This window comes from Monodon monoceros, unplaced genomic scaffold, assembly GCF_005190385.1.
Source record: "Monodon monoceros isolate NGI ecotype Baffin Bay Population unplaced genomic scaffold, NGI_Narwhal_1 Super_Scaffold_19, whole genome shotgun sequence".
Classification (NCBI taxonomy): Eukaryota; Metazoa; Chordata; class Mammalia; order Artiodactyla; family Monodontidae; genus Monodon; species Monodon monoceros.
Genome location: NW_021703775.1, coordinates 52,890,518 through 52,910,648, shown reverse-complemented (window position 1 = coordinate 52,910,648; position 20,131 = coordinate 52,890,518). Strand labels below are relative to the sequence as shown.

The following is a 20,131-nucleotide window of genomic DNA, read 5'->3' as shown; positions in this document are numbered from 1 at the left end:
ACAAACATTACATGATATCACTTACATGTGGAATCTAAAAAATAATACAAATGAACCTATATACAAAACAGAAAGACTCATAGACATAGAAAAACTTATGGTTACCAAAGGGGAAGGGGAGGGGGTATAAATGAGGAGTATGGGATTAGCAGATACAAACTACTACACATAAAATAGATAAGCAACAAGGATTTACTATATAGCACAGAGAACTATATGCAATATCTTGTAATAACCTATAACGGAAAATAACCTTAAAATATATAATCACTTTGCTGTACACCAAAAACTAACACAATATTGTAAATCAACTATATTTCAATTTAAAAAAAAAGCAGGGGTTGCAAGTTTTTCCCATTAAGGGTGAGATAGTAAATATTTCCTTTGCAGGCCATATAGTCTGTCGCAAATACCCAAGTTGGCTGTCGTAGTGTGAAGGCGCCACAGACAACTCTGAAGTATGGGTGGTGTGGCTGTGTCCCAGTGAAACATTATTTATGAAAACAGGGAGCATGCTGGACTTGGCCGGAGGCTGTAGTTTGCAGGCCCTTGGTCAACAGGTAAAGGATTGAAATTGGCATTTTAAGCCCTCCAATTGCAAGTCGTGCTACTGACGGGGAAATTTTAAATAAGCAGAAAATAATTACCTATATTAACTCAAATATTTCCTGAGGTGATTTTTTTTTAACGGCTTCCGTTCCTATAAAGATTATTTAAGACACAATCATGCCCTTGGTCAAGCTGATCTCCCTGGTCAGGCTCACAGAAGTAGATCTTGCATTTGTTTTCTTCTTTTCTTCCACTCTCTTGTTTTGATCCCAGATGAAACAGCTAGCAGCAGTGCTATTTAAAGCTACACCAATCCAAGTGTTAACTACAGACCTGGGGCTATAGGGGTTTCTACTGAGATGCACATTAGTCACTTGGCAGAGTTTAGCACAGCTGCCCTGAGCCACTCTCCTTTGGGTCCAGTCATGGATCTGGAGCACCGAGCAGACTCCGAGGAAGACAGCGAGGGAATGGGATGCTAGGATGCAGGAGTGAGGAAGCATCTTACTGGTGGATCTGTGCTTATTTGGAAAATACATCCCATGCTCGTGCCTGAAAGAGGGCATCCTTATTTGCAAATAGTCTAAACTAGGTAATTCAAATCTCATCTGTCATTTGTTTTTGATAAAATGATTGGTTCTTCTAAAGTGGCCAGGAGATAGAGCAATATCCTGTCTTTATTCCATGGTCTGCCTGAGACAGCCTGGGCGGAGGTAGGCAGATGGAGCACAGCCCATTTTCTGATGGCGCCCCGGGAACAGCCGTGCATGTGGTGTTAGCAGCTTAACAGTTAAAACAATGATGTTTTAAGCGGTGGGTTAAGATTTTAATACACCAATTCAAAGGATGGATAACACTTCGCAGCTTTCCATGTAATAGTCCTCACAGTTACCGTTCGTGCGGTGGTCTTGTCTTTTCGTAAAATTGGAGGTGTTCCTTTTTCCCCCAAACTCTAAAAAGCTCTATGGCCCCATCTTAAAAATGAAGCTTTGTTTTTGTTGATTCCACTCCTGCACTGCACTTGTACTCAGCTTGAGTTGTCTGATTTCATCCCACATTTGAGAGCCCTCTTCCTCCTGGCAGCAGATCCAGAAGTGCTAACATGTGGGCACACAGGGTTTGAAAGACTTCTCAGCTCTCAGCCCCAATATCCTAGATCTGAGGTAAAAAGTGGCACCTCTATCTCCTATAATTTGTGTGAGGAAGAAACCCCCCAATGCACACAAACCATACATCTCAGAAACAACATGCCTTGGAAAGGGGGACAGGTGATGTGCCCACTGATTCAATCAGTGATGCTTATTGGGCACCTACCAGTGCCAGGCTGTTCTAACTGGTGGGGCTGCAGAGCACTGGGAGAGCTCAAGTTCTTGGGGGAGGAAACTACAAAAAGAAGTAAATAATTAAGAGAATCTCAGCAAGTGCACACAGGGGGCAGGGTTGGTGAGATCTATTCTCTAGTGAACTCTTGAAACATGGATCCCAAGAGCCAACCGTTGTCCAAATGAATGTGCAGAGGTGGTAGATCTTAAGTTGGTTAAGTGTTTTTTGCTCTACCTGGACCTGATGATGTTTATTTCATGCAAAAAAAAAAAAAAGTGCCTATTTTGAATTTGCTAATGCAGCTATCTTATTTGTACCAAGGCTGCATAACGTGGGCTTTGTAGAGTCCACAAGCCTGAAAGGATACGTTTCTGTTGGAAACTCAAGCTCATGATGTCCAACAGCAAAGCGATAAGTTACCATGATTTTGTACCCGCTACAGCTACTATTTCGACCATACTTCAGGAATGTTGCTTTCACTTACAGAAACTCTACAAATATTGGTTTTTCAAAAAGGCAAATACTAAATGAATATTGTTTGCTCGAAGACATGAGGAAAACTGTGCACAGCACACACACTGCAGACAGACTGGAGAAATAAATTGTACCGGGAAGCACAATTTGCAATATAAAGCTCGCTTAATAATTTATTGGAACTTGAAAACTCAGTGATTATGCCAGGCACTGGGTATTTTGATTAACTGGTAGAAAATACAGTGCTAGCTGTCCAGAGACTGCAAACACTTGTATTAATGTGAAAGGTTTTTAAAAAATATTCCTATAGTTTAGAGATTCCAATTTGATCATTAACTGGATTTTTAACTGAGTTTAGGCTGGATTCCATCGGGTTTTTTGTAACCTCAGACTAAGTACATGACTCTCAAAGTCCTGGCCATGTGATATTATTGCTGTGATTCTGTGCAAATTAACTTCCCTAAGTTTCCTCACTGTGAACATCAGGCAAGAAGGGCACCTGACACACGGTAGAACCCACAGAACTGACCACTGACAACTCATGAATGTGCTAAGCTGGAGACAAACAGACAGGAGACAAAGAACTGATCCTCACAGTGAGTTTACAACCTGTGTGGTTGATACCTGCTGCGTTTTCAAGTGGCTTCAGGGGGGCCCTGGAGAGAGAACAATTAATATTCCTGGTGGGAGAGGGGACACTGAAGCGGCCTCAGTGAGCATTCACAAGCGAGGAACAGGAGGAAGAGGGGAGTGTGCTGAAGACAGCCCTGGTGGAGTGGAGCCCAGTCATCCGTGCAGCTGTAAAATGCTCCCTCTGTCTGACACTTAGAGCAAGATAAAACCCCCTGTGTTGTAAGTGTCATTCACCACACACCCAACTCTAATTCTTGCCAACTTTGTACCTCAGAGATCTCAGACTGAATATCTGTTTGTCCTTAAAGCAGATAAGCAGTGACTTCCCTGGTTCCCCACTCACAACCTGTACACCATTTAAAACAAGGAAATTCCGGCCACAACAGAGGCCACCACACAATTTTTAATTAAAAATTTTAAGACTCAAGTCCTTGAAATGGCTTAGTGGTTATATAAAAACATAATAAGATAAAAATGAAGAAGCCCACAGGTTGCTGGAATACAATTTATTCAAAGCATTTCACATTAAAGTTATATCAGGTTTAAATACACGAACATACAATTACATATAAAACACTATACTTTCCCAAAGTTTATGACATTTACTTTTTAGAATTAGCTGTTTGCTTATAATTTGAATCTAAAAGGTACCACTGAGTGCGGCTATAATTGTGTTTATATTTCTATTTATTTCAATTTTGCTATTAGATATTTAGAAAGCATTCATAAGCTCACCTAGAATATACAATGATTACATGTTAAATATTTACATTCAAAACAGGAAGCCAATACAGTGCTACAGATGCATGACTTGATAGTTCTTTAATGTATGTAATATACTGAATGGTCCAGCCTGCTGTTCAGAATGCTAGAAATGTTATTAAGCAGTAGAAAGCTCATCGAGGGATTTATATCTATTTCCTCTGCACTAGACCCACATTTTACCAGAGTCCATATACAAGGCTGGCTTGGAGTCACTTCATGCAAATGAGATTGTACTCTGAGCTTCCCTAAAGATAACTGGGAGGTCCAGATTATGCCCCAAGGTCGTTCCTCATCTTAGAGACCTAATTCAATGACTATCAATAAAATCTAGCTCAACTATCTTATGGTTGGCATAACTACAAAATATAAACCTGCTTCAGTGGAATCGCTAATAGTGAGGCTCATGGCAAATCAGTAGTATCAAAACAACACGTACAGGTCCTGCACCTGAGGAGGACACAGAGGAAAGCTTTACTAAGTCCTCTAGGCTGGAACTCGGCACTGGCCGAGCCCGATTCCTTAGGTCTAACTCTACAAAACAGAGATGAAGCATGGTTGATGCCACGATGACATTTATTTTTGGCTTCCCTCCATCTACCCTCCCTCTCACGCCATCTGCAGGCTGTAGATGCAGAATGGTTGATCCCACAAGACACAGGTTAGCAGCATAAACAGTGTGAGTCTGGCTTACTCCCCAAGGCAAGGTCTCCCTTCACGTAAATGGTGGGAACCAAGTAACCTCACTGAAACCAAAACAGTAGCTAATCACCGATTTCAAATGAACAAGGGATACACCAAAGTGGGGATAACTCTCAAACGAAGCATTTTCAACTTTTTAAATAATATAATCCCCAAATAGATTAACATTATATTAAGATGGTAAACTGTCTTGACTACCTATCTTAAATTCTTCTATAGTAACTATTTACAGTATAGATATTAACAGGCATGAAGACCAATTTGAGGATAACTTTGATAAAACTGAATACAAACAGAGGTTTCACTCCTTCATATACTTACTCACATATTCATTGATATGCAGTATGAAGTAACAAGTCCAGTGTAGGGTGTAGCTTGTGCTGACGAAGACCTGAAACCAAGACGAAGGAAATGCATTGCTCTTACTTCATGATCAAACTCACACTCAGATGCAGTTTTGGAGACTTCAGTGAACAGAGGTTTGTGGAAGCCTACGTGGTAGAAGGGAAGGCATGGAGGGAGCACCCTGACCAAACAAGTCTCTTTGGGTCTTAGCTTCTCACTGGGAAATGAAGAGTGCTGGATTTGATGACTCCTGAGATGCCTTCTGGCGCCAACATTTTACAAAACTGGAAAAGTACGCAGGGCTTTACACTAATAAAGAATTGTTACTTCATAGAATATTAAGCATTAGAAAGCCCACTAAGCATCATTTTGTCCAGCTCCAAAATTTTTCAGATAAACAATATTGACAAGCAAGTCTTAACTAAAGGAACAATCTTTTTATGAAAATAATAAATGAAATAGAGCCGGGAATCTGAAAAGTCAAATGGGAGAAGAACCCTGAAAATCTATGGCTTCTTACACCAGGAGCCTCAAGGAAAATGCCATTGATTTACATTGTAGGCAAAACCCAAAGAAGTCTAGTGACTTAGTATACACAGTTATTGTCAATAAGATGTTCAATATTATCATATATTACGAATAAATAAAAGTACATAAACAAAGTAACTTTTCATTTGTTTATTTTGTCCTCTCAAATACATTTAAAAAGTAACATTTTAGACACAGAATCACAAATACACACAAAACAAAGTAGCGCCGGCTTGCTTCACAAAGGGTTTTCCTTTGACTCTTTTAGCTGCTTTGCATAAAATTCAAAGCTTTCCTGTAGAGGAAAAAAAAAAGGGAGGAAAGTTACAGATAAAAGTTACCAGTGGGGCTTCCCTGGTGGTGCAGTGGTTGAGAGTCCGCCTGCCGATGCAGGGGACACGGGTTTGTGCCCCAGTCCGGGAGGATCCCACATGCCGCACAGCGGCTGGGCCGCCTGCGCGTCCGGAGCCTGTGCTCTGCTACGGGAGAGGCCACAGCAGTGAGAGGCCCGCGTACCGCAAAAAAAAAAAAAAAAAAAAGTTACCAGCAAGAGGTGATGGTACAAAACTTAAAAACATAAAGTACTGCAAACTGGCAGCAAAGACTGCTGGGCCCACAGCAGCTGCAGTCTCCTCAAGCTTCAGCACTCTTCTCTACTTCATGAAATCACCAGTTCAAGGGCCCCCAACTGAGAATTAAGGCACCAGGAGCCTCTGCTGTGTGTGTGCATGGGCAAGTACATGCAGGTATTTACACCTGGGTATGGAAGGTCGAGGGGTTTGAAATAAACATGTTTTAGGTGACTTTCAGTTCAATGAAACAATAAAAAGGAATTTTGCACTAATGATTTCTCTTATTAAACAAAGCAAAGTAAATAAAACAAAATTTCCTAGGCAACCTACTGAATGGGAGAAAATATTTGTAAACATATATAGCTGATATGGGGTTAATAGTCAAAATATACAAAGAATTTATATAACTCAATAGCAACAGGGGAACTGAACAGACATGTGGCCAAAGAAAAACTACAGATGGCCAACTGGTACACGAAAAGTTGCTCAACATCACTGATAATCAGGGAAATACAATTAAAAAAAAACAGTGAGGGCTTCCCTGGTGGCGCGGTGGTTGGGAGTCTGCCTGCCGATGCGGGGGATATGGGTTCGTGCCCCGGTCCGGGAGGATCCCGCGTGCTGTGGAGCGGCTGGGCCTGTGGGCCATGGCCGCTGGGCCTGCGCGTCCGGAGCCTGTGCTCCGCGGCGGGAGAGGCCACGGCGGTGAGAGGCCCGCGTACCGCAAAAAAAAAAAAAAAAAAAAAAAACAGTGAGATATCACTTCATACCTGTTAGAATATCTATTATCAAAAAGACTAGGAATAACAAATGTTAGCGAAGATTTGGAGAAAAAGGAGCCTTTGTGCACTGTTGGTGGGAATGTAAATGGTGCAGCCATTACAGAGAACAGTATGGAGGTTCCTCGAAAAATTAAAAATAAAACTAACATATGATCTAGCAATTCCACTTTTGGGTATTCATCCAAAGAAAATGAAAACACTAATTCAAAAAAGATATATGCTCCCTCAGGTTCACTGCAGCATTTACAATAGCCAAGACATGGAAACAATCTAAGTGTCCATCAATGGATGAAGGATAAAGAAAATGTCACACACACACACACACACACACATACACACACACACACACACACACACACACACGAATATTATCCAGCCGTAAAAAGAATGAAATCTTGTCATCTGCAACATGGATGGACCTTGACGGTATTATGCTAAGTGAAATATGTCAGACAGAAAAAAATAAACACTGTATGATTTCACTTATATCTGGAATCTGAAAAACACAAACAAACAGAACCGAGCTCATGGATACAGAGAACAGATCAGTGGTTGCCTGAGGCTGGTGGAGGCAGGTTTGAGGAGGAGGAAGATGGGTAAAGAGGTTCAAACAGCACAAATTTCCAGTTATACAATGGGTAACTCAAGGGGATACAATGTACAGCACAGTGACTATGGTTAATACTGGATTGCATATTTGAAAACAGCTGGGAGAGCAGATCTTGAAAGTTTTCATCACAAGAAAAAAATTTTTCTTTTGTGACTATGTATGGTGGCAGATGTTAACTGGGCTTATTGTGGTGATCATTCTGCTATATATACAAATATTGAGTTATTATGTTGTATAGCTGTAACTAATATAATGTTGTCAATTATATTTCAATTTAAAAAAATCCTAAAGAGAGAAAACCCAACTTACTTAAAATGGAAATGAACAAGTAATTAACAGTGACATAATATGCTTAGCTATTGAAATGCAGGCCATTAAACCCTATTTCAAGTTGAAATGAAGAGGGAACTGCCCCAAGGACATTTGATAAATTCATACCTACAGTTGAAGGTCTCAGACTGACCTTGTATTTTAAACCTCAGCCCCAGAGGGCTATGTTCTCCTGCAGCCAAACCCATGGCATGACTGTTCAGTTCCCAAAGCCCTCTCTGGAGGATCCTTCACAGAGATCTAATCCTCATGTAATTAAGTATTCAACTTATTTTTTACACATTATTATGAAGCACACACAAATCTTTAGAGGTATTTTTTTTCCCTCTTAATTAAGAAATACTCACAGGGGGTTCAGTGAAAGGGACAGACTCTCCAGCATTCTTCAGCAAAACTGCATAACGCTTTAGAAACAGATCATTCAATTTTACATCCTTCGCAGTCAAATTTTCATATAGTGCTTTAGCAGATGCGACATCACTGTCCAAGGCTAGAGAAAAAGATATTAATCACAGATAAAGCCAACCTATCTTCTTCTTTTCCCAAAACACTTAGCCATTCAGGGACTCCTGGATCCCTTTATCCCAAAGCAAAGGAATACTTAACTACCTTCAGCATTCATAATCTACAAGCTCCGCCCTTCCTTCCCCACACCTCTCATTCAGCATCACCCGCTATGAAAGAGAAGGAAAATGACAAATAGTTATTTTAAAGACCCATGCTAGTTAAAGTGACCACAAACTGAAGTCTTCAATCATAAAGTAAGCACACACCATTCAATCTTCTTCTGCTTAAAATCACACTTTGAAATTAAGCTAATCCAGGGACTTCTGTGGTGAGGAGTATGTAAAATAAATTATGTGGAAGTCTATATCCACATCAACATCAAGATCAGCAGCTAAACACCACCAAAAGACTTTCAATAAGGGAGGGTGGGAGGGAGGGAGACGCAAGAGGGAAGAGATATGGGAACATATGTATATGTATAACTGATTCACTTTGTTATAAAGCAGAAACTAACACACCATTGTAAAGCAGTTATACTCCAATAAAGATGTTAAAAAAAAAGACTTTCAATATATTCTCCTATCCTAAAATAAGCAAATGAGGAATACAGTTAGCTACAATGACCAAAAAAAATTTTATATACATTATTAATATACAACATACATCTATACAAGTTACACTAATATTTCACTTAATTGGATGATGAAGTAGCCTAGGAGCTAACTTTAGCTGGCTTTCTACTTGTGGCTGATTTGCAAAAATTTTAATATCTTCCCTTTTACTAAAACTTCCTGATCTCCCTGCTCTTCTCCCTCCCAATTCCCAAATGGGATTACACAATAGTAATTTTATGCTGTTTTACACTACTTCATCTTAGTTATTACTTAATATCTGCCAATTCCTCAAATGAAACTTTATGATTATAGCACTATTTTGAAATATATCATGTTCCACTCATAAGGGTAGAAAAATGGAGAATTCTGATTGCTCAGTCTGGTGTCCTGCCAACAATAAAATCGACAAAGCAACTCTTTACTTACCCATTAAAAAGTGAGCAAATCAGTGGGTGTCAGATGGACAGGTGATCATAATTTACAAATGCTAACATTTATCTTGATTACTGAGGAAACTTTAGACTGGTTCCCTTTCATGTGTGATTGCCTGGCGATCAGGGAGGAAACTGCTTAAAAGACTAGAATTTCAGTTGTGACTGCAGGTAAAACCTTGGGGCTCACTTTTTAGTTAAGGTGATTGTCATTTCAAAGGAGCAGGTAGACCACTGAAGGAGTAAACAGGCAAGTCAAGTGGCAGTCTCAAATATGTACCCATTTTACATTGTATTAGGTTGGCCAAAAAGTTCATTCAGGTTTTTCCGTAACATCTTAGAGAGACTGGATTGGTTCCCAATGTGTACAGCAAAGTGGACTTCCAAGTCCTTCCAGGAACCTGGGATCTTACTCAACAAATCAGGGCCCCTCAAAAGATGCTCAGAGATACTTTATGTTAACACTACATGAATAATTTCGTATTTTTCTTAAATACAATTTTAAAACATATCCTAAGGCTAAATAAATTTTGTACCATAAGCAATTATCTGATATTTAGGATTACTGCCTTTGAGCTGAAGACTTAGTTGACTATACTACAAATATTTAAATCACTTAAATAATGAAGTCAGATTAAACTTATTACCATAGCTTTTCATGATGGAAGTGTATGCTTCTTCCTTTTCAGTTAATTCAGGAATCAATTCTAACAAAGACTTCACAGTTGGTGCCTAGAAAATTAAATATAGGTAACATTACCATGACTCAAAAGAACAGTGAAATAAAACACTGATATATGGACATTATACCAAAAAAACCTGACAACAGCAACAGAACTGCCTATTCAATTTAATGGACTATTTTCCCTTTTGTATATCTTAGTACACTCGGTCCCCTGTATCCAGTGGGTTCTGAATCTGTAGATTCAACCAACCACGGACCAAAAAAAAAAAAAATCCAGAAAGTCCAAAAAAGTAAACATTGAATTTGCTGTGTACCAGCAAATACTTACATAGCATTCACATTGTATTGGGTATTATAAGTAATCTAGAGATTATTTAAAGTATACAGGTGATGTGTGGTAGGTTATCTGCAAATACTACACCATTTTATACAGTCTCTTTGAAAGGAAAAAAAAGGACAACTAAATATTTTCTAAATGATGTTTGTTGTAAATAAATACATGAGTCAGAGATAAAAAGTGCAATTAGGTAAATTATTTTTTAAAGTGTGTGTATGTATGGGGGAAGTATGTGAAAATTAAGGAAAACTAGACCTCCCAGAGTTGTAAACAACCTAAATGTTTCTCATAAAACAAACATTACAATTGGTGCTCAGTTTAAAACTTCATAATATGCCCAAATAAACTAAGAACAGGGTTTCTGGTGCCCACTCACCATGAAAAATCAAATCTAAAAAAAAAATTTTTTGAAATATGCTTTTATTCTTTTTTTTTAAAAACATCAAAAATAAGACTTGGGTCTGTTTCACACATACACACATACCTTTTAGTGTAAATAAGGTAACTGTACAAACTGAGAACATGAATCCGTGGCACATACCAGTTTTTTGTTTTTTTTTTTTCACATACCAGTTTTAAAGCTAACGGGTTCATCTACCTCATGGTTTCTACCTGAGCCACCTGACAGGAGACACTCTGCAGTAGGTGTCTCCCTCAGCAGTGCTTCTGCACTGTGAAACTTACCCAGTGACCCAAGCAACGGGATTTGTTTCTTACATTTCTAAGGGCCCTTTCTTGGGGCTCAATGCATAACTACAAGGATAGAGAATTCACTGTATGAACTTGTTCTGCATTTCCAATACAACCAAGGAGTCAGAACTGACTCTGCATCAACATCTAAAGAAGTAAACAAGCACAGGCCAGCAAGTGTTCAATCTCTATAGTATTTTTAGAAAACGTCCTGAACTGACAAGCTCTTACATGATACTCAATACCTCTGAACAAGACTAGCTCATAGCATTATTGATTTGTCAGCAAGTACAATAGCACCGTACCTTTCCCGATCTCCGAGAATTCCTAATACAGTACACCAAGAAAATTGGGGTTTGTTCAGCAATTGCACCACATCTCTAAAAATTGAAACATTATTTGGTAAGTGAAGGTTTTTGATAAACAAGCAGACCAAGGTGAATATTTCCAGTTAAGAAAGTTCACAATAATACAGTAATGTATCATTACCAACAGGAAGGTCTAACAGTCGACCAATGTTTTTTAAGGCAAGAAAAAAGAAAACAAGTGCAAGCTAGGCCAGGCTTTCATGCATGTTGTCCTTGGCGCTGCAAGTATAAGGTCTGTTTAAAAAGCAAAGGGAAAAATTCAACCAACGCTTCCACAACCACAGAAAGAGGTTTAGGACTGCAAAGAAAGAGGGAAAAAAGAAACACTATTCCCCTCCAATTATACTGCCAAGCATTCACAAGTGAGCTAGGGATCATAAGGTTAATTATACATTTAATAAGGTGTCAGGGAGATAACTGCTCGTTTCTTTATAAAAATTAAAATGTACAAAGCAAGTTCTCTTTAAAGTATAATTACCTACACTTACGCATACAAAAGGACTGATTTCAATCTCTCTATTTTATAAAAGGCTTTCATTGCGATAGACAGCCAGTGCTTGAGAAAGAGACAAAAGTTAAACTCAAAAAAAAAAAAAAGTTTATATGACAGACCAGATAAATCAAGTGTCTATCCCATCTTAGATGCTATAGTAAAATCAAATATGGCAAGACATTATTTTAGTTTACACTCATCACAGATGTCATTCTCTTAAGTTTCTAAAAGCACATTGCTCTTTCAAAGCTTTAAAACACTGTCAATACTAAAATGACTAGTATAAAAAGAACTTTTGGGGACACACAGAACATTTACACTATAAACTGATGCTTTCGACATCTGTGAATAAAGTATTCTTCACTACAGTAAGAATAATCTTTTACTGTTTGACAAGCAGGTAAAGAATGGGTAAAGGGTTTATCATCTGAAACCTCAGTCTACTGAAGGGATAAAAATGAAAAGACAGCTGTTGCAGCAACGCTCGGCTGTTGCCAAGAGCCCTAGACAGGCCACTGTGGGTACATGCAGCTCTGAAGGCGGCTGCCACATCCCCACTGTCTCCCACTCTGGACTGCTCGCTAGGAAGAGCCTTGATCAACAAGCTGGTAAATGAAATACCAAGCGTGACTTCCTAAAGAGCCATCACAATGATGTGTTAAAGCTGAATGAATACTATCACACGTCCAGCTAGACATGCATATACCCTGAGTGGGTACACTTAGGTATGTACACACAAACATAAAGCATTAGAATTTATTCTTTTCAAGATAAAACTTGTAATACTAAAGGCAACAAAACAATGAAAAGATTCCTGAAATCCCCATCATAAATTGCCTTTTCTGTTTAAAACAAAAATTTTTTTTAAGGAAAAGAAAAGGTAAACATGCCAAACCAATCAAGAAAATTCTCAACTAACTAGCATTTCTCTCTCTCCAGGAACAAAAGTAAAAAAGCCTTAGAGGCAGTGCCAATTTACACTTTTTACAAAAATGTTAACACAGAGAAATTTCTCAGGAATTCCTTTTAAAAATGACTTGGATTCTACTGTCAAACTAGATGAACTTTAAGGATCAAAAGCAGAGTTCCAGCAAATGAGTACAGTTTTACCTTCCCTATCTACTACTTAAGAGGTGCTGCAGCTTGCAAAAACGTTAAGTGAATATAATACTATTTACTACCAGAAATTGGTCCCAGGCCTCAATTTGACACAGGGAGTCTATACAAACACAGCCGTTGGCGGGATCACGGTGACTGTTTGACTGCCACCTGCTGGGAAGGAGCTCCCCGGCGGTGCCTGTTTGTGTACATTAACAGTGGCAGCTACGATCACCCACCGTTGGCGCGCGGCTTTATATGTAGTGCTGTTAAAATGGCATGAATGCAGTTGTCTCCTTCCCTGAAGATTGCTAATTTAACAGAGAGTGCGGGCCACAGAGACCTGCATTTGTCATTTAATGTGTCTGTGACACACAAGTGAATAGAAAGCAAATTCTTAAAAAATCTTGAATAAGGCACTGAGAATATTTGAGTATTCAAGAGAAGCTGTACTTGAAAAGCAAACATTTCCTACTTTTTGTTTGCAAACTGTGTTGCCATGGTGATGCACAGTATTTATAGAGCAGCGTTAGAGAAATTAAACTAGGAAATCAAAGGAATTGTTTTGCATTACCTATCTGCACAGAAACATTTGTCTTTAAATCATTTTGGCAAAACATGTCTTCCCCCACCCCCACTTAAATCTAAAGACATTTCTAGTCTGATTTGGCATCTTTAAAACCAGCAACCTGTAACTTACAATCCAGTCCCTGTCATGTAACCTTGATTCACGTTCAAATTTAAATGTGCAGGCAGCACCACACTTCATTTCTGGTATTCTACCACACACCTAAGTCTAGTAATTTCTTAACTGACTTCTCACAAGCCACAAGCCCCACTGCTCCATGTATGGTGGGTCATTACCTGTAGGAGAGCTCTGGCATCATCCACCTTGCCTGAATCCACAAGCTGAAGGAAAAGGTCGGTGACAGGTTTGTAAATTGCAAACTGATTGGCCAATCTCTCTGCCATGATGCTTACTGAAAAAAATGACAGGTAAGAAAAATCTTTCATTTAAACGGTGGTATAACTAACTCATCCACCAAAGAAAGTCAGTCCAGACTCACTAGAGAGAAAAAGTGCTTCTGTGTTCTTTGGCTAGAACAGCTAACTTACTCTTTTCAAGTGCTGGTTCCAACCGTTCCTCTATGACTTTTCGGAATAAGTATGCCAAGCCAAAGTACTGAAGTTCCATGGTTTGGTTCCCTGAAGTAAGCATATTTTCAATGTCTTCTATTGCACCATCTATGTTACTGCTGTAAAAGAAAGTAAAATAAATTATAAGGAAATATTTGCTTTTAGTATTAATATTGCAGGCAGTTTCAGTATGAGTACTTTGGGATTCACACATGCAAGCATTTTAGGAAAAAAAGGAAATATATTTACAATTAACCAGATAAAAAACACTATGCAAGTTGAACCCAATCACATTTAGGTGGAACAAGCAATCACTGGGTGCTTTATGCTACAGTAACTGAAGTAGCTGCTTATTTTAAAAAACTGCTCTAGAGACAAGATCAAACAACTATATAGAGAAGAATTAAAGACAATAACTTAAAAAATTATTGTATCTCAAAGACTTGATTCTGCAGCTGTTTGGAATGTAAAATGAAAACTTGTTTAAATGCTATATAACTCTGGCATTATAATCTGCAACTGGTCACTAGTGCATGAAGTAAAGATAATGTATTACATCTTAGGATTCTTAAAAATGCTGATGGTGTCTTCAAAAGGTATATTTTCATGTCTCTCGACCCACAGTCACTACAATTTGTTTTTGTCAGGTAATACATAACATTTGAAAAATATTCAATTTATACTAAAATTCTCAGAAAAAAGTATCTTCACACTTTTTATTTTAAAAAATTAATTACATGGCCTTATGTAGCAAGTTATGATAAAAAATTATCTTTATGACTATCTTTTTGGTTAAGATGCTCTTTAATTGATACTTTACAGTTATGATATGGCACTCGAAATCCAAATAATCAATTTTATGTTGGAATTATTACCTAAAACAAGAATTCTCTAAAAATGAGTACACCATTACAATAAAGTTTTCTTATGGGTTTTAGTTAGAGAATTATTTAATAGTGAATAAAAACATATTCTCGGCCTCATATAAAACTGTTTATATGGTAACATTTAAAATTTCATCCAGGGGCTTCCTGGTGGCGCAGTGGTTAAGAATCTGCCTGCCAATGCAGGGGACATGGGTTCGAGCCCTGGGCCGGGAAGATCCCACATGCTGCCGAGCAACTAAGCCCGTTCGCCCCAACTACTAAGCCTGTGCTCTACAGCCTGTGAGCCACAACTACTGAAGCCCGCGTGCCACAACTACTGAAGCCCGTGCGCCTAGAGCCCATGCTCTGCAACAAGAGAAGCCACCGCAATGAGAAGCCTGCGCACCACAACTAAGTAGCCCCTGCTCGCCACACTAGAGAAAGCCCGTGTGCAGCAACAAAGACTTGGATAGTTTTCTGGATCTTCTAACTTAAAATAATCACATTTTCTTATTAAAGGAAAAGTTTAAAGTTCTATTTGGGGAAATAGTTTTAAAAGGGTGAAAAACAAAACAAAACCTCTTCTCTGCCCAAAGAGAGGAACAAAAACCCCTGTAAAAACCAACATGACATTTTCGTATCACAACCCATTAAATGTATGCAGGATTAACTGCTAAAGAACATTTTTTTCTAAAAGCATGAAAAATGTCAATTCCATTATTACCCCCATGAATCTTTAACTTTGCTAGTGAGGTTAATAAAAATCAAGTTCTTATTTACTTCTACAGTAGTGATCCTCAACAAGGAATCTAGAAATGGTGGTATGAGAATCATCTCTAAATACCTCCCTTTGTGTGGATGTGTGTTGACACGGGTGGAAGGGTAGGAGGGTGGGGAAGATGGAAATGTGTATTTTTAACAAGCTTGCTAGGCCTTCTGTTTCACTATGTACTGGTAGAGTGTCACCTTCAAGTGTTGCTAACATTCAAATGAACTTATTTTTCACTTTTGCAACCAAGTGTTTCAATAAGGGCCTGGAATGTATGAATGAGAAAAGTTACCAACCTTGAAGCAAGTTTTATGAATTTGAAAATTTTGATAAATGTTGATTTAAGATTTAATTTAAAGCTAAAACATATTTTGTTAACATATAATTATTCCCTGATAGCTATAGAATAATCAGCAACTGGCATCGATACTTCCTCTGTAGTTGATACGGCTTCTAATACCCTAGTTTTATAAAAGGTGGGATTTGAGATAACGTTCCTTCCAGTATCCAATGGAGAAAAAGAAAGCTCGAAAATACTCACTTCTTTATTTGTGCCAAAGCAATGTTATTGATGAAAACCATACGGGAAAGTCCAATTGAATCTTCGAGTCCATTTACCAACTTCTGAATGTCTTGTATGCTTTCTGTATCACCCTTCAAGGCACATGCCTGAATAAGGCGGGTCACTGCTATCCTAGAAGGTATCTGCTCCAGATCCAAGGCTGTTTTTAGTGTTGTTAGAGCATCTACAATAGAAGAGCAGGTGACAGAGCTTTTTTTATATGAACCGTGCTGACTTTAATGTGTTTTGAAAACTAGCTTTTAAATATGAGCACAAAATGACTATACACAAAAAGCTATGAATAATTTATTCTATATTACAGGAAATATTAATACTTTATGAGAAACCTAAAAAAAAAAAAATAAAGATTTATTTGACTGTAAGATATCAGAGACCAGAGAAATTTCTTCTTTAAGTCACAGAGAAAATGCAGATGTTACTGACAATGTGGATTCCATTCAGGGATAACATTTAGTGACTAATTTCAAAGAAGTTGACAAGTTCAGAGAAATATAAATAAGGAAAAATTTTAAAAATTAAAGGCCTTCCAAAAATATGTAACCTCTACCCACATTCATACTTTCCCAGATTTTACTACACTCAAAAGATTCATGATTATCAAAATCTTCTAATACCGCAAAGATTCTTTCTTGAAAACAATGTCCCTTTCTAATCCAAAAAGGACTGATCATACAAGAAGAGCAGCCAAACTGGAACACTCAACTTACACACTAACAAATTTATTTTACACGATTACATATCTTGCAGATATTTTCTTACACTGATTTTTCGGAGAAAATAAAGCTCACCAGATTCCCGGGGAGAAACCCTTCAGGAGTTTCTTTCTTTTTTTTTTTTTAAAGTATCATACTTACAAGTATGTGATTATGGATAAATATGGAATATCCTTCTGATTTACTGATTTAAGTGCCAGGGTAGCAAAATCATTATATTAAATAAAATGATGGACTGCAGGGAAATTGCAATACTTAGCACAACAATCACTGCTACCAAAGAAAACTTCATGGCTCTATAGAAATTAAAGCAGTGTAACCTACACAAAACTAAGACCCTCAAAGCAGCTTTCCAAGTAACAGTCTATCTTTAACAGAAGAATGGGGAAAGGGTAATAAACACTCTATTAAAAGTGATACAGTAAAAGACATCATGAATTTAAGTATTTATTACTGAATAAACAATTTATTATTACTCCAAATCTACATTCTAAACCAGTGATTCTCAAATGGGGAAAAGGGAAAATAGGCAGTTTAGAAGGCATATTCAATAAAATTTTATAAATACACACGAACATACAGGAAACAAAAAATGTTATTTATACTACTTTAATAATATTATCTATAGAAAATAAACTTGATAAAATCTTAACTGGTGGTCATACACAGATAATATGGAATATTTTTATTAGCCAAGAATATTGTCAGCCAGGAGGATCTTCCCACACCAGTGGATCAAACAGCAACAAAAATAAGATAACAATGGTGATGATAGTAACGCGCATTTACTGAGCTTTTACTACATTTGTTGAGCACTTACTACATGCCAGACACAGTATTAAGCAGTCACACACACTCACAACTACCCTCTGAGGTAAGTAACAAATTTATATGTGGGAAACTGAGGCACAGATAATTTAAATAATTTCCCCAAGGTCATACTGTTAAGACACCAACCCAAGAATCTAACCACCCCAGAGCCTGCATCTATGGGTGCATGTGTGTGTGAAACAGCGGAGGATAGAGGAGAAGAGATCATTTTATGTCTATCCAAAGGGAGCATGGGACCTTGGAACCGAAATCATATTCCCATACAGGGCTGGACTTCTGGGCAGTTCATGATTTACAGGACACCAAAAGCAGTATCCATCCACACCCCTCCCCGAGTCCTTACCATACTGTCACCTAATTTACTAGTAATATTGATTATATTGCAACGGTGTGATGTATCAGCTATTAATATTCCAGAACAGCATTTGAACTGGCTTTATTTTTCTTCCTGCTTTAGCTGGAATTGAGAAAAAGCAACCTGAATTTTTTTTTTTTAATTGGGAGCTCTAGTCAGCCATGGAACAAAATAAGGAGATGTGGATAGTGCCAACAGCATTCCCGTCCTTGACAATGACCACAGTAGGTTAGTCCGTGGCGAGGCATTGGGAGGTGGGTTCATAGCTTCTACTCTCAACCAACCTCCAGGTGAACAGCTGAAAACAGATGTGAAATTATATCATAGTTTCTTGTTGTCTTCACAGGGACCTAACATACAAGTGGGATAGCAGTCAAGTTAAACACTGATTAGATTCAGCTCAAAAATTAACTCCTTGAAATTAAAAAAGTGTTTTATTCTGATCTCCATGTCTACAAAATGTCATTTATAAAAGTGAACTTATTTATATGGGAGCAAGTTTAATTTTTCAATGTTTTAAAATTGTTTATCAGGGACTTCCTTGGAGGTCCAGTGGTTAAGACTCTGCACTTCCACTGCAGGGGGCGCGGGTCAATCCCTGGTCAGGGAACTAAGATCCCACATGCTGCGTGTCGTGGCCAAAAAATAAAATTTCGAAAAGTAGAAAAAAATTGTTTCTAAATATCTACTTGCCAAAAAGCCTCTTCTATTGCAAAGAAAATGAAAGCTTTTAAAGTTTTAATAGCAAGCCCTACAACACTCAATTATGACTGAAGCTGTCTAACAGGCTGGTCCTGCCTGTAGAATACTGAGGCAGCAATTTTGCATAGGCAGAAATGATCACTTACATACTCAGTCCTAACCAGTTAGGAAGACATCCAAAGACCAATACCTCTAGGCATTACAGGCAACATTAAAGCTGCACAATTAGACAGCAACTTTCAGAGATGTGAAATTATTTTATAAGCATGCAAGTGAGGAGTATATACAGATTGAGGAAAAAACTAGGCAACATATTTAACGGTTAAAGAGCTGTTTCAACCTTCCTTAAAGAGTTCCTAAGTGTCTTTTGTTGTATCGGCAAAACCATGGTGTTACTGTATCAACTAAAATTCAAATGTAAAATTAAATGTGAAAAGATGCTTATCTAAATTTAAGAGATTCATCACTTTTCCCCTTGGGAGCTCATTCATAAGACTATCCGATCCAAATCCATTCCTCTGCAAACCCATAAACAGCCTCTAGCAAACAAATGGCCTCATCCCAACCCTCCCCAAAGTCATCTCCACATTTTTCTGGTGTTATCCTCTTAATTCAAAAGCTCGAAACTCGAAACTCCAAACAAACACTGTATCTTACTGCTGTTGGTATTATGAACTATTAAAAAAGTATTAGATTAAGTTTTAAAAATCAATATTATAATCACTTGGTGCACAATCCCACACATTTAACACTCAATTTAACTCATTTGCTAACTCACATACAACCAACACAATATGCAAGAAACAACTGCTGGGAATTGTTTCAGATGCTCTAAAGTATGTTAATTTCCAAAGCAAAATGACTTGTGCTGTGAATTTTAACGCACTTGAAAGCCTGTACTTTCTCTCCTTCTGCAACACAAATTTTGCATGTCTGAAGAGCTGTGATTCATCTTAAGAAAACCCATCTTGTGTTAAATGGAATGGAAACTGGACTAAGTGGTCAAATGACAAGTACATTCATATTCAAGCTGTATTATAAATGCATGTACAGTAATTTACGTCTCTCAGCTACCACAAAAGGCTCTTGATAAGCAGGTAATTTGCTAAATGGACTCCTTTATCCAAGTATTCGAAGGGCGTTACAAGAAAAATCTGCAGAGGCATTAATGTGACGTAAAGGTCAAGCATTGTGACATACCTTTCAAATAATCCCGCCTAACTTGCGTTATGATGAGGCGGCTGTTGGCAGCATCGTTCAGTGTGAAGCCCTTGATGTGGGTCTCAGCGCTAAAAGAAGCAGACATTTAGAAAGGAATTACTGACATGCTTCTGATACGATA

At 38.0% G+C, this 20,131-nt stretch overlaps 1 protein-coding gene across 1 annotated transcript in view; it reads right to left on the bottom strand.

The window, feature by feature from the left end:
• Nucleotides 1–3,479: 3,479 nt before the first annotated feature.
• LRPPRC (leucine rich pentatricopeptide repeat containing) overlaps nt 3,480–20,131 on the bottom strand; it is a 106,549-nt gene continuing 89,897 nt past the window's right edge. Inside the window, exons 31-38 of the mRNA XM_029231905.1 lie at nt 19,990–20,078; nt 16,147–16,351; nt 13,950–14,089; nt 13,698–13,813; nt 11,180–11,254; nt 9,810–9,894; nt 7,958–8,100; nt 3,480–5,611 (exon numbers count right to left, since the gene is read on the bottom strand). Of these exons, the coding sequence (XP_029087738.1) occupies nt 5,555–5,611; nt 7,958–8,100; nt 9,810–9,894; nt 11,180–11,254; nt 13,698–13,813; nt 13,950–14,089; nt 16,147–16,351; nt 19,990–20,078 (910 nt within the window). The 3' untranslated portion in view covers nt 3,480–5,554. The remainder of the gene's footprint in view (nt 5,612–7,957; nt 8,101–9,809; nt 9,895–11,179; nt 11,255–13,697; nt 13,814–13,949; nt 14,090–16,146; nt 16,352–19,989; nt 20,079–20,131) is intronic.